The following is a 16,013-nucleotide window of genomic DNA, read 5'->3' on the forward strand; positions in this document are numbered from 1 at the left end:
GTTTTTCTATTTTTGTTTTGTTCAGTACCTTAAGTTTTTCTGTAACTGCCTCATGTCTTGTGGCTTTCATTGGAAACCTCTTCATCTACAGCAATTATAATGCACATTGAGTTGATTTGGAGATTTTTGTTATTTGTTTTTTTGTTTTTTATGAGGTGGGAATAATTTAGGCTTCCTGTAACTGTCTCAGGTCCAGCATAATGTTGGTTTCGTGGAGTATTATTTTAGGGTAATGTCAATCTTGAAAAATATACAAAAATATCATTGATAAAGTAATTATAGCTACACAGTCGGTCCAAAAGATCATTCTCATTTACGGTGGTTGAACTTTTCATTCCAAAACCACGGGAATTAATATTCTGCAATAAACAATCTCCTCTATTCTGGGAAGACTACATTTTGGAACATGCCTGCTGGGATTTGTCCTGTTTAGCCATGAAGGCATCAGTGACGACCACAGATGTTACACGATAAGGCCTGGCTCGAGGTCGGTGTTCCACTTTATCCCAGAAGTGTTGGATGGTGTTGGGAGGTCAGAGATCTGTGGAAGACTGTCAGGTGTTTTTCACACCAAACTGGGAGAACTAGTCTGTATGGACTCACCTTTATGGTGGGAAAAGCCCAGTCTTCCAAAATAATTATTTGTATTAATAGTATTGTTGTTCCAATAAATTGGAATATTGTTGCTAAGATATTTAATGATACTTTAGTGTGTTGCCATCTCTGGGTCTTGTTTCAAGATGATGCTCTCCAAACATGTCAGACTTCCGTTATATTCTCCTTTAAAGTCCTACAGAGCTTTTTTTAAAGGAATTTCTTTCAGATGACATTAATTTGTGACTTATTGCAAATATGTCTAAAATTGACAATCTTACTGCTTTACCGTTGTTTCTTTTCAATCAATCAAATAGTTAGACTCGTTGTGAACCATAACTGCTGTTTTCCCAAACCTTACTACATAATATTGCTTATCTAAGCCTAACTGCAAATGAAAAACAAAAGTAAACAACTAGAAAAAGCAAAGCACAAGTCTCAGAGTAATAGTCCTACATGCCATGTGAGCCTTCTTTAGTGAAAGCCATGTTCGGAACTTGTGCAATCAAGTCACCACAAAATTTCATACATATACAACTCCACTGTATTCTCAGGTACATTTTAAGGGAAATGTACTTTCTGCCAGATCAAATTTGTTTGTGACATTTCTTTGCTCTTGATTTTACTGCTTCTCTGTTGTTCTTTATCTGTTCTTTTTAGACTTTGTGGCTTCTTCAAAATTGATGCTTTTCCCAGTACATCCCAGTCATATCTATACAGAGTATATGCATTTCTTTTAGAAGATAAATGAGAATGCAGTTTAGTTGTATAGGACGATCATTTTTAGAAGACTAGGGTATGGTGGACATCATCTTGAAGCAGGACTGCTTAGTTCGAAGCACACAAAACTAAAATATAAATCTATCTTGTGGCATCGTTGGAACAACGAGTTGGGGAAGTTCACATATAACCTGCTTGGTTGTTTCATAATGGATTTTAAACCTATGATCTCTGACAGAAATATCTAACATTTACCTTCCATTCATAAACAAATTTGCCGATGACATGCTGCTCATTGTTGGTATTTTAACTTCCGCGACATTCTCCAAAACTGCAACACGGGGTTATTTTCAGAACACGATTCATTAGATTTGCAGATTCGGTGCGTCACCCGCTTTCACTGTGTGTGTGATTGACGTGTATACCATCCTCATTATCAACCACTGCGGCGTCCTTCCTCTCCGTGGCGATAAACAACAGTGACCGGGGGATTTGGACTTCAGGCATCCTGGCAATTTTCCTGAGGACCTGGCTCAGCATAATTAATTTGGTTATCTATGCTTGTAAGTCCCTGTGACCTTTACAACAATGTGCTTGTGTGTTTTTTTTTTTTCTCACGCTGGTGCGAAAGATGAAAAGCTTTTTTTTCCCCTTATTTGTCATTGAGCAGAATGCCACGTGAAAATGTCACTGCTTTATCTTCTCAGTTCTCAAACAGCCAGACCTGGGCTGAGTGGAAAAGTGCACTCAGAAGAAGCTCTATAAACTTAATGGGCATCTAAGTGCCCTCTTGTTGATATACTCATTTGCGACATTCCCCCAACTCATTTCCAGAGTAATCTGGCTCCCAGATATCCATGCAGTGTCTAATCATGGCTGCACTATGAGCCTCTTTAGTGAAGGTTTTTCGCTCCATGTTCTCCTCCATTTGCTGTGCGCTGGATGTGTTGAGTGGAGGTGAGGGGGTCCCAATGCCATGTGTCAGAGAATATTAGCTGGCTCCACAGCCTGTCACTTCTGGTTTGCGGGGAGATTTCCTGGTTTGGCTCTCAGGGCTCCGTGACGATGGAGGGGGTGAAAGGCCCAGGGCACAGTTTCTCAAAATTGCATTTTCTGTGAAATAACATGCACGGCAGCATCCTCATTATGCAGGAGACCGGCACAGCATGGCGATATTAGCTGGGACTGAAAAGAATAGAAGCGTGAAGTTTTACTGCAGACTCTCCAACCCAAAGGAAAACTCTGGGGTATGTAGAGGTTGATGCTTTGTTTCACCCTTTTTCCTGCACTGCTGTAGCTTTTCTAATGGCTTTTTCTGATTTGGTAATTGTCAGATTTCACACTTGCTTGCTGTTTTTATGTGTTACAGTACATATTTTTATGAACATTTAGAAGCTTTGCACTACAAAAGTTCACAAAAACTGCAGATTTTAGGGCGCCCAGATATCTCAACTGGTTGAGCGGGTGATCCATGAACAGTGGGTCTAGTCCCAGACGCAGCAGCCTGGGTTCAGTTCCTGCTCATGGCCCTTTACTGCATGTCTTCCTCTCGTTCTTCTCCCTACTTTCCTGTCTGCCTCTCAGCTATATCTATCTCATAAAGCCAACAAAAAGCCAAAAGAAACGGCTCTAAAAATTTTAAAAATGCAGATTTTACACTTCCTATCTAATTTTCTGTTGTTAATGACAAAGTTTTATTGAGTTTTTTCTCCTTTGTTTTGTTAATTTACGAACATTTGGACTGTTCCTGGCATCTTTTATTCTGTTTATTACAGTCATTTGTAACGTAGCCATGTATCTCACTATACATCAGTGTAGTTTGTTTGCTCTGAAGCAACAAGCGTAATTTTCATTTGGTTTTATTTTAAGTATTTGCAACATTTCAAAAGCTTGTGTTAAATTTGCATTAAAATTATATGGAGCCATATTTGTTTGTTCTTTTTAATTGGATGTAATTTTTTTTATTTTCTATCTTAGTATTTTTTTCGAAAACCCCCTTTTTTTCTTTTTTTTTATGACTTTCTTGCTTTTTGAAACACATTTTCATCCTTCCTATTACTTTTATTGTCATTACTACTATTTTTAGTAGTATTTATATACTGCATATGTGTATTTGTACACATAGTTTTTATACAAACCCTAATCTTTGTTTTTAAGTAACCGGCCAAAAATGTTGATGTGAACGAAGAGATCATGACCAACCCATGTGAACCCAGTAAAGTTTTGGAAAAAAGAAGAAGAATTTAAAAAGTAGTAATAATATTTCCCTGAATATATAATACATCCTCATAATCTTGTGATATATAAATGTCTTTCGTTCTTTTGTTTTGTTTTGTTTGTTTGTTTTTTGTTATCTAATTTCTTACCCCTTCCCATCATTATGAAGAAGAAAATCAACATTTGCTCATATTCGCCGATATTGAATGTTTTTTGTTTGTTTTTTTTAATTTGGCTTAACAACTCTCACATTGTGACAATTACTTTTGTTATTTTGGCTGATACCCTTGTAATTGTAATTTATTTCTGATTTTTATTCCTGAACTCAGATTTTGTCATTTTTCTAGTAGCTTTTAGTCTATGCACAACAGAATTTATAGCATATTGCAAATACTCAAGCAGAAATCCACATCGAGTGAGAGTAGAGGAACGGTGTCAGGAAAAGAGAGTGTTTTATTTATCACTGTGTCGTGGACTAATTACAGCTGAATGGCTGGGAAGAGTGGATGAAGCTGCAGTGTTCCTGTGTGTCATTAGCTGTTTTGTTCCGCTGTCTGTCGTCAAGAAGAGCACAAAGCTCCCAACTGCTCTCTCAAGTCTCAGATGAAAGGCTGTTATTAAATGTGCTCTTGTTTCCACAAGGATCCAGTTTTTGTTTGACTAGTTGTGTGATTTTGTGACCTTGGGTGGGATATTTTATGAATTTGCTGAACAAATTACTGTATTATTTTCAATATAGAGAGTGTTTTATTATCTTTCCGAGGTGCCGAACACGGCACCAGTAGGAGAAATATCGGAAAATAATCGGAAAATAGCAATAATACAGTTGTACTTTACTTTTTATTGTTTACTATGCCAACATTTATAGAACTCCCTGAAAATATACTGTCATTATATATTTTTGAGTTCCATAGATCATATTTATTCTATTTATTATTACTTAATCAGGCCTTTTAATATTTATAGTTAGATTTTTTTCACCATTCTACGCTGAAAGAACCCATACCTGTAAGTAAAATATTAATGATGTGAAGCTTTTATGGAAAACAGGTTATGTGGCACCATTAGCATTTATTTCAGTTTGTGTTTGCTGCTAATTAATGACCCACCTTTCAACTCCGGTTTGATCTCCACCAACTGTTGAAAATAACTTATGTCTGTTTAGTTTTCATATATTCAGCCCACACCTTCTGGAATCGAACAGGAATCATGCACTACTTAAAGCACCTGCCTGAAGACAATAAATTGAATGAAATGTGCTGCAAAACCAAAGCTATTAGCTAAAAGAGGCTCGGACATATATTTACAAGCACACACATTAAGGAAAAAAGTGATGGCTACCTTTTAAACCCAGCCAGATGAGCAAACAAATTACTCTTTTAATCATTTTTATGCACTTAGTCCTCGTCATTGCTGCGAGTGGAGCTTAATTTGGTCCCTTTTCAGCAGATTTGCTTCATTACGGCCGTGCACTGATGAATATGAATGAAAACTCAACAAGAACTAGCCTTCGCACAAACAGGCTAATGAACAATGCTGAGCATTTTCCATCTGTATCGCTTCCAGAGTGGCTGCTTCACCGTCATTTTGTCGCTCAAAATAATTCCATGAAATCACATCAGCAGAAAAAAAAAGTCTTCATTTATGGTTCCACAGCAGAAGTTCTTTGCATTCCTGTCATGGAACCGCTTCTTGAAAAATAGAGGAAGAAAGACACCCTTCTTCTTGCATTATGTCCTGATAACTTACTCTATGATTTGTGTCTCTGGCCGATTTGATCATGACTCCCATTAATCTCCATCACTTTGTCGTCTTGGAGGAGCCGAGGGGAGCTGTCTCCCCGAGTGTGGATCAAGTCTTAATCAGGGCCTTGTTAGCTCAGGGCTTAACCAGAGCAGGAGCATCACTGCAGGGGGGCTTTTACTCCAACCGCTGCCTGGAATCCACCGATCATCCCCGGCTGATCTCTGTGGACCCAACGACGATCGTCTGACGAACGGCTTCAACAAAAATACGGTGTTCAGAGTTCCACCTCTGGTAAAACACGACACTTACTCGCGGCGTTAAACACACTGCTAGAGTCGAATTTGTCGCTGAAAGTGCACTTCAGTGTTTTGGGGTTAACATATTGAACCTGTGCAGCGATAATTTAGTTTTATATCAATATTTGCTTTAACCAGCAGCAGCAAAATTGTCAATTAATGCACCAGGAGCCAATTTTGGGTTCTGTAGATTTCAGAAACACCGTGTGATACATCAACACTCTAGTTTAACCAATTGCTGTTGCTCTTTTGGAGGGATTCTGTGCATAATCAGCTCTTTTTTGTATTTATTCCCCTACACGGCTCAGATTTTCAGTGATTTAAGAAGTTGTTTATAGCAGAGTCCACTTGGGAGGAGGAAAGAAAACTATTTTCAGGCTCGAAAAACTATAAAGCACACCAATGTGAAGACATCCATCCATCCATCCATTATCTTTATGCCGCTTAATCCTCATTAGGTTCGCAGGGTGGGGGTGTGGAGGGTGTGGGGAGCGTGGGGTGGCTATCCCGACTGACTTAGAGTGAAAGAAGGGCAAGGCAAGGCAAATTTTTTTGTATAGAACAATTCATACAAAGGGCAATTCAAGGTGCTTTACAGTGGCAAAGACATACATTCAGAAAAATTCTTTAAATGTAGACATACGTTAAAATCAAAGAAATAAAACATAAAAGCAGACATTAAGATCATAAAAGCACATTAAAAGACAAGAAAATAGATTGAGAATTTAAGAGAAAGTTGTAGTAAGCAATCTGGTTTTCAGGCCTGATTTAAAAGAGCCGACAGTTTGAGCAGACCTCAGGTGTTCAGGAAGTTTGTTCCACAGCTGAGGAGCATAATAGCTGAGTGCTGCTTCATTACTTTTGGTCCTGGTTCTGGGAACACACAGTAAACCTGTCTCTGATGACCTGAAGGCTGTGGATGCTTCATATTGAGCTAATAAGTCCGGGATGTATTTTGGTCCAAGACCATTCAGTGCTTTGTAGACCAGGAGTAACGGGGTCACCCAGGTTGCCAGTCTATCTCAGGGCTACATATAGAGACAAACAAGCACACTCACATTCACACCTAAGGACAATTTGGAGTTACCAATTAACCTGAGCATATTTTTGAACTGTGGGAGGAAGCCAGAGAGCCTGGAGAAAACCCATGCGTGCACAGGGAGAACATGCAAACTCCATGCAGAAAGATCCCAGGCTAGGACACAAACTTCTAGCTACAAGGTGACGGTGCTAACCACGAAACCACTGTGCAGCCCATTTGAAAACATGACAAACACAATTAGTGGAACTTAGACATAAAGGCATGACGCATGCTTTGTTTTGTGTTTGCACCACTGCTCCATTATGCAAACTTTCCCTGGCTGGTGTGTTTGCAGTGTTGCACTACAGATCTATCAGAGGCTTGATTAGACGTCAGGCTGCCAGCGCTCTGCACCGCCTTGCCTCGCTTAAGATTCAGATTAACAGTCCGACGTGCCAATTTTACCACGAGGGGATGGTGGTGGTGGTGGGTTTTCACTACAGCAGCTATGCCAATGTCCTACTTTGACTCAGTGTGAGGAATGTGTGCCACGTGCAGCGGCATCCTCCGGGCAAGATGACTTTGAACTCCCTCCCAGTCGAAACCGGCAGATCTGTGTCAGTGTCCCATTGTAATATGTAATGAACACAGCTCTCATATCCTTGCTGCCCCGAAATTAAGACTGGTTTTTATTTCTTTTTTCTCACATGCTGATAAGAGGAACTCTGCAATGATATAAAGCTCCATCTTTCATTAGTTCTCTGTGATTACAGCTTATTGGCAAGAGGATGTTGCCCCTTCCGGATATCGCCCTGGGAATCGGAATATCTTCCTAATCATTATACATTTATTCATTTATCTGCCCCCCTATAGTGCTGAATGACTCAGACACTGACCTGTTAAATTGTATTATTAATCTTAAAATTAATGTGCGGTACATCGCCTAAAGGCTCCAAGACAGTTCACAGCTAATTGTCGATTCAGACGTGTAATCTAATTTTTATCTGTGTTTTTGCAATGATATTATTCATCTTCAACACTGTAGACCTTGAGAAGAACCTTATTAGTCCTTTTTAAACTTAATTTTTTTTCTTTTTCTTTCATTGTTAACCATATAACTGAGCTTTGCACGGGTGTTTTGAGCCCACATGCTCCTCAAGGATATCTAAAAATATCTCAGTCACATCATCAACTGTAGATTTGTCATAAGTGGCTTTAATGTTTCGTCATCTGGAGCTCATAATAATGGTAAAAATAATTCCCAAATCATAAAAATGTAATAGTAATAATCATTATCTGTACTACTACTAATAATACTAACACTGATAGTGATAGTTCTTCTAATAATAATCGCATAAATAACATAAATAAACACATTTTGGCTTTTAAGTCAGAGTTTACAAAGTGGTTTACAGATGGCGGAAAAAAAATACTCATGAAGACCATAGAAAAACAGAAGACTGATCAGTTCAAGCATGGTTAAAATACTCAAATTGATACAACACCAGATAAAATAATATAAACCCATATCCAAGAAGAAGAAACAAGTTTAATAAAGAAAAGTAGCATGAGGCGAAAATGATAATAATCATTGTAGTAAAAGTAAGTAAGCCCTATAAATGCATAAATAAAGGATAAACGAGAGTAAAATGAACATTGGAAAAAATAGTTTTAAAAAACAATTAGATGAAAAAATAGATGATAGATATCATTTTCAAAATTGAAATAAAAATAGAAAAGAAGCGACAGATGTACAGCTGCAGTGGGCCTGTTATGTATGTTCCTTCAATATATATTTTGATTTACAGGGTGAATTGGATCTTTCACATATTTCTTCAATTTTGGGAAAATGTGCGTTTGATGTGATTGAGGTAAATGCATTGTGATCACATTACTGTCAGTATAGAACCATGATGTGTGTGCATACATGACTGTACTGGTGTGTACCTTTGGGGCGTTATACTGTATGAACACAACTCACAGATGGATCAAACATAAGCAAGTATTGACAGTTATTTCTCCAGTTTTCTGACTTTGTCATTTCCTCCTTGAGTTCCTGCAGGATGATGAGCTGTGACAGTGGTGGTTCTTTTTGAGTAATAGTTGTTGGTTTTTTTTTCCCCCCCTCTCAGGTTGTTGATCTATGGTCAGTACTGCAGCCACATGGAAAATGCCCAGAAGACACTGGATGAGCTAATAGCGACACGAGAGGATGTAAAGATTAAAGTAGAGGTGAGGTCTTTCACTACTCAACCCAGACAGCTGGCTATGTAATTTTTGTTTTGAAAAAATATAATTTTATTAATTATGTAGCTTTTTTAAAAACGGAAACAACACAAGTGAGTAAGTATGGTTCAGTACATCTGGCTGTTTATGTACTAATCAGAGTAAAGTAGAATAGAATCAACAGAATCACTTTATTCCTCCCTGAAGGGAAATTCTAGCCTAGCCGTGCTAGACAAACCACGGCAACGAATTTAATTCTCTGCCAGGGTGGGTCTAGTTACCCTCCATCAGGCTCGAGGCTGGATTCTCCTAAAACTGGCGGGACGAATTACCATGAAGTGTAGAGTCAGAAGGCGGGCGTAACTAAGTGACGACAGAGGCGCGACGATTCTGACAGAAACAACCGGCGCACAATAAACAGTTATCTTTTGACTCAGCTTTGGCCACAGCCCTTAAAGATTTGAAGCTAAAATTCAACTTGAAAGATAAACAAAGGACGCCACTGAAGTGTTTCATTGAGAAGAAAGACGTATTTGGACTTACGCCGATGGGATATGGCAAATCCTTAATATACCAGTTGGCTCCGCTGGTTGGGAAGCTAATGGGACTTAGCCACAATCCGCCGGCACTCTAGGAACTACGTCAGCCTATTTGTTGTGCTGATTGGTTGTATACCTACCCAATTGCTGCAGAGTGATTTGAAAGACAACCTTTTAGCCCGCCTCCCTCCCTGTCGAACGGCCCTAGACCCTTGTGCCTTCAGAACATGGGTCTAGTGTGGCTAGGCTAGGGAAATTCAGTTGTCAGGGTTCTTATCTGTTTAATTTTGAATTGAATAGCCTGACTCCTCATGGCAAGAAAGATTTCCTAAATCTGCAATATGCAACATTTAAAAGAATATTTAAGAGTTTCTGATTGTCAACATGGTAAATTTCAGATTTACACATTGGAATATATCACCTATCAGGTCAACATCCTGGTGTTACATATTCTTGCTGGCTCTGGTAGTGCATCATACAGCCAATCTAGTCTGCCCAACATGCAGTATTATATGGTAGTTGAAGAATTCATCTGAAATAAAGAATCTGCTTCAACAAATTCATAAATGCAGCCCTGATTAGCCTTTGTTGTGCATGAACTGTGATCATGAAGCCAATGTAGCCACAAGTGGTAATGGTTGGGTCCAAGCTGATTCTAGGTTTTTGAAGTAGTGTTTGAATTTATTGAGCATTTTAAAACAAACCACATGCATCAGTTGTCACCTTGCTGGAAAGTTGTTGGACTTGGCCGTCTGAGGATTGGAAACCTGGATCTTTATGTTCACAGAGAAGGTTGATGACTGATTGTACCGTCTGGTAGACATGGTTTGAGGTGATGACATATTAGTAACTGACATATTAAAGTAACATTTTCTTAACTACTTACCATCACTTTGTAGGAGATTGTGGCTCAGTTTGACTCGTGTGAATTTGTGACCTTGGACGGGATATTTTGGTGTCAGAAAGAGTTGTATTCCCTTCCCAGTTTTTTTTTTTTTTAATAAAGATTTACTGAGCAAATTACTGTATTATTTTCAGTATATAGAGTATTTCACTGTCTTTCTAAGGTGCTGAACACAGAAGTAATTAGTCCAGTGGTTTCTGAATAGATGTCAAAAATGTGTTTTTTGAGAAAATAGAGAAAAAGTCACAAAATTTGACATTTTGAAAGAGGAACACCAAATGGACCAAAGATGAATTTAGAAACTGAAGAAAGAATTATGAATCCAGACCAAGCCATTTTTGTAAAATTAGCAAAACTGTGAACATAATTATCATAGGGCCACCTTGACATCAATTGCTGTCATTTTACATGGCTGTAATTTGTGACACCTCTGCCCATTTTGTTGTTTCCAAGTCTTTTAGTAGAGAAAATGAATAAGAAGAAATCCATGAACAAAAAAGATGCTACATATTTGCTGCTTGGACCCCTTGGACCCCAGAGCTGTATTTAATCAAACTTGGCAAGTTTTAATCTTATTCTGTAGGTGTTATTTTGTTCATCATGTTCAATCTACTTGATTTTTTAAAACCCTTTTCATCTACAAAACCTCTTTCTGCTAGTAGTTCCAGATTTGTTCTAAACCAGAACTTTTGAGAAGAATCCGATCTCATAGCTGAAGGATAACATCCACATAGAATAGTGGAATTAAGGCACATCAGAGTTAGCATGAGCAGAGAAATGCATGTGGAAGCTGTGAAACATAGAAAATGAGGCGATTACATGCTGAGATACTGTCTCTCAAAATAGAAGAGCTTTGTATCAGGGTAAACCAGCTTCTTATTCAGAAAAAAGCCTTGTTTGTAAACCTGCATAAGCTGCATGGTAGCAGAAACTGCCTAAAGAAACACCTACACAACCGGCTGTGAGTCAGCCTTATAGGATGACGCTCACAAAAGATGGTTTCTGATGCAGAGTATATAGAAATGTATTCATTAGCCAGAAGAATTTCTCAGTCGATCTAATTGCGTTGCAAACGGCTGGCACAACTGGAGCTTTTGTGCCCCAGAAGAATGAACTGGCCTCGTTGTTACTAATGGGATGCCTCGTGAATGTGTGGAAGCAACAGCAGCGGCGATGCAACAATGAATTATTAAACAACGGAGCAATGCTTGTTGGTGGGAAATGTACAATTCTGTGTTATGCAATGTGTAACAACTGCCCTGCTGTTTGTGTTCACGCAGGAATGTACCATGAAAGTGCAAGAGGGGAAGTTCAAGCTGCAGGATCTGCTGGTGGTTCCCATGCAGAGGGTGCTGAAGTATCACCTACTACTGAAGGTAGGAGACGTTTGCAAAATCCACGGTGCATTTTTACACAGTTTAAACCTTGAAGGGAAGTTTGAAATTTGCCTTTGGAGTCCATTAGAGTCTCTTTGAATTCTTGCGGTTGGATATTGGACAGGTCATAAAGAAGTGAGGTCTTCATCTTCTTTGATGAGCGAAGCAGATGGAAATCTTCACTCATCTTTTAAATATCAAACACTCGGCCCCCCTGTAGGTTTGAAACGCTTCTCTGAAAAGTTTGTAGCTTCCGTGTGGAGGGCCGCAGCAGCAGCTCGGTTGGATACACAGGAAGTTACCAGCCAATCTGAATGTCGTCCCAGTTTCACTGTGAGAAGAATGAAACTTCTCTAATCTTTTCTGCTGCATTAGCCACTTTATTGGCTCCTCAGAGCTCTGAGGTACAGCAGGGAAGCAGCATGTTTAGTGATGTATTATAAAGCAGTGATTGACTGGTTTCATCCATGGTTTCGCTGACTTCTGCACATTTTCAGTTGAACGAAAAATGAAGACAAGGGCCTCCTTCTGAGCCTTTGAAGCTTGGATTTGCATGTGAACAAAAATGTTTAAAGTATGACATAAAAGTCATGTTTCATTGTAGTCTAAGTAAATTAGAATCATAGATAATGATTGTTTTCATCGTCAAGTAATCTGTTATTCATTTTCTCAATCAAGTATAGTCTCAGTATAGTTGGCGTGGATTTGCAGTAATAGTTTACAACCGATCATTAAATCATTGCAGCTCTTGTGTAAATATGCAGTAGATTCACAGTTTTTGCATTATGTCATCAAAAGGTAGTCAGATACTCTTGTGAACAAGGTTTTCTCACTTTAATTTCTCTTTCTTTTCATACTGTAACTATCACCCTTTTAAAAGTCAGTTTTTTCACTGAAATCATAACAGAAAAAACCCACAGTATCTCTTATGTGCAAAAGTTTGTACTGAAGCTCAAATAAAACTTCAGCAGTCTAAATTGATCGAATAAAAGTCAGAGTCTTGAAAACTTCTTTTCTTTTCCCTTTTGTTGTCCCCATAGGCAGTGTCTCTTTGCTGAGTTGCACTGAAAGGAAATTTGTACAAAGAAGATTCCTTTATTGGGGGTAAATCGGTTGATCAAATATTGTATTAGCTCTGGAAGGTCCTTGAAAACATGGCTTCACTATTACATTGGATATGAATTACCTAAAACTTTTTTTTTCCCATTGAGCGTATGATGTCCTGAAATGATGCCAAACCACATCAGGAGTGATGAGGTCACTCCTGATATGTGACTGACAATCAATGCCCCACCGACTTCCATCAGTATTGATTCAAATGGGCACAGGGAAGCACACAAACACAAAATATGAAATACACGGAGCTGCTTAGAAGGTTGTGTGTTCATGTTGTACCTATTGGTTACCAACAAGGGGACATTTAAAAGCTTTAAATCGCTTAAAATGAAAATGTGTTGGCCAGTATGAACAGATGAAACAGCTACACCAGTTCAAGTGTTCATTGGGGATTTTTAAAGAACGACTTAAACTTGTGCTATAAATTAATCCACAAATTGATCATCTTACCTTGAGATTACCAAAATAGAACTATCCTAGATCCTCCAACATGTTAAACACTTGAACGCATTGGTCTGAAAATTGAAATAAAACCTTGCGTAGAAAAATTAAATAATCAACCAGAAACTCTTTTCTAACACAGAGAGGTCAACAATTTGTGCTCCACACATGAACTTCTGCTGTGATTTGGTGTCAGTGAGCTTTGATAGCTGGCACTTGTTTCTCTGGATTTAGCCAGTTTTATACTAATTTTCCAGACTTGTAGTCTCACCACATAACCTTATGTTTTTGTGACCCGTCCACCAATAGTTTGGACTATCTGACCCTTTTGGGAAGCTGTTCAGTTCAATTTGTACATGAGTCACTGTCGCAAAAAAAAAAACAAAAGAGAATTTGCAACTTGGCTGTCAACTTAAAACTTCATTTATTATTTCTTATATATTTGCTCTGTCTTCTACTGCAAATATGAAAGCAAACAGCAACTCAGAATAACTGAATCCAACATGAGGTTTTGTGTCACTGGTTCCCAGTAGATTGGAAATACACTGCTGCATAACTGAACGGTCACCTGCAGAGTTTCAGTTTTATCTGGATCATGGGAAACTTTTCTTGTAGTTGACAAAGTTTTGGTTGTTCTCTGAAGCAGAACCAATCATTGCTGGTTGATGTGAATTGCATCGCTGCCAGTGCACCAGAATGGGAATGTCACCCCAGAGACCAGATTTAGTGGATATTTGACCAACAAAAGACCTTTTAGGTAAATAATTTGTGTTTTCTTTCAGCATTAAACAATTTGGTTTTATCAAGCCTTTTGTACACAAGTTGACTTAATTTATTGGGCTGATTCAATTTATTAAAAGGGGTTGGATCCAATTTAATTGAATCACGTTGTTCCAACTAATTTTACAGTATGAAAATTAAATTACACGATAACGGTAGAGTCAACCTCAGTAAATAAAGATGGATAGTGTAAGTATAATGCAAAGTTTGAAACGTCAGACAGCTACAAATCTAATTCATTTGTCTGAAATCTTTGGCCGACAGTGTGAATAACTCAATAATCACAAATCAAATAAAACTGAAACGTTTCTAATAGTTTTTTATTTTTTTTATTTTGTGCGTTTGCGGCTTTTGTGCAGATTATACTGTCATGGTCAAGATTGCTTGAAAACTGAGGATATATTCAAAGAAAGGGCTTTTTCAAATGGACAGTTAACCAATAAAAGAGTCTTGTGAAGTATTTTCTGCCTTTTTGTGTTTGGTAAACAGTTAAGTAGAAGTCGCTTCAGGTTTGAAGCAGCCAATGGCACCAAATTTGATTTATTATTCTTGAATTCATTTATAACTGTATCATTTGTTGCATAATAAAGGAAGTGTTTCTAAGAGTAGCTTATCTGCAGATCATATCATAATGCACAGGATTCCTTTTGTTTTTTTTTTAACTGTTGGGAAGAAAAATAAGCTTATTTGTTTTTCCCTTATATGCAAATGAATTTATGCACAACTTGTGTCCACCGACCGAGCAGCCGACGTTTCACCTTGTGTTCATTTCTATAACAAGCTGGCTGCTGTAATAATACAATAATATTCCCCGTGATTAATTGTCTTCGCATCTCAATTATGGATGAGCATACGCATTTATGATGCCGTGAGTAATGGACAGGCGGAGGTTGGTGTTTGCGTCAGGTGATTGGACGTGCTCGGGGAAGTGCCTCCCGATTAGTCAGAATCGAACCCCTGCAGGAGTCGCAGCGAGCCGCTGAAGTCAAATCAACCGTGCACTAATCAGATTAAACACACCCCATTTCACTGCGTCCCACAGCTTTGCAGGAAAACACTGGTGTGTGCTGTGGCCTCGGGGCATGTCACACTGACACATCCTGGTTTGTTGTGTTCTTGTATCTGCGTGTCCACTTGTGCCCCGGGCCACATCTTCAGCTGTTGTTGTGTAGATATCATGACAAGGATGTTTCCCCGTTTGGTCAAAGTGTCCGTTTTCATCTTTTGTGTACTGTAGCTGAATAAAGTGAATTCAGCACAGTCATCTTGGATGTAATTCTCCTCAGGCAGGGTTTGAATATTTGATGAATGTTCGGGGTTTTAATAAAGCCGTCATCAATGCAGTATCTTTCATCTAAGCTTTTTTTATAAAACAGATTTTTAAATCTTTTTTGCCTTTATTGGATGTGCACAGCTGAAGAGAGAAAGGAAAGCTGAGCAGAGAGTGGGAAGATAACGAACTTGGACCTCTTTTATCTATGCTCGAGTGTTTAGATGAGTATTTCCATTTTTCGGAAATAATTTGCCTCGCTTGTGCAAAAATAACAGACAGGTGTTGAAAAGATTTACTTGGATGACAATCAGTGGAGTCCAGCTGAAGTATAGTGCTGGTTTGGAAACCCATTGAGGGATGCTGCCCTCACGATGTACCCTCTGATGAAACTCTTTGTTAGCGGGTGAATGAATCAGCAGTGACAGGCGACTTCCAGTGACAGGAAGGTATTTTGATTTGCACTGTAAGGAAAAATACCTGCGTGACAAATTCTATTAATAAATTCTGCGTTTCTTTTAAGTTTTTGCTCCTGTGGAGTTCTTGGATTGCGCATGGTGTTGTAATTACATCTGGGCTTTTGTGCGTTTGTTAAAAATTGGAGCAATGTAACAGAAACAGTACTCACATGAGAGAAAATACACCAGGAGTCCAACACCCTATCAAGTGATCATACAGCCCAGGAAGCAACAGCTAAATAATAACTCTTAACTGCATCTTTGCAAGAAACAAATCTACCATTTTGCATTAGACTAACTAGTATACTA

At 38.5% G+C, this 16,013-nt stretch overlaps 1 protein-coding gene across 12 annotated transcripts in view; it reads left to right on the forward strand.

The window, feature by feature from the left end:
• vav2 (vav 2 guanine nucleotide exchange factor) overlaps positions 1–16,013 on the forward strand; it is a 256,224-nt gene that overhangs the window by 212,549 nt on the left and 27,662 nt on the right. For all 12 annotated transcript variants that reach the window (XM_051938884.1, XM_051938886.1, XM_051938891.1 and 9 more), the window contains 2 exons: positions 8,727–8,826; positions 11,544–11,639. In XM_051938884.1, the coding sequence (XP_051794844.1) occupies positions 8,727–8,826; positions 11,544–11,639 (196 nt within the window). The remainder of the gene's footprint in view (positions 1–8,726; positions 8,827–11,543; positions 11,640–16,013) is intronic.

The sequence above is a fragment of the Acanthochromis polyacanthus genome, chromosome 18 (assembly GCF_021347895.1).
Source record: "Acanthochromis polyacanthus isolate Apoly-LR-REF ecotype Palm Island chromosome 18, KAUST_Apoly_ChrSc, whole genome shotgun sequence".
Taxonomy (NCBI): Eukaryota; Metazoa; Chordata; class Actinopteri; family Pomacentridae; genus Acanthochromis; species Acanthochromis polyacanthus.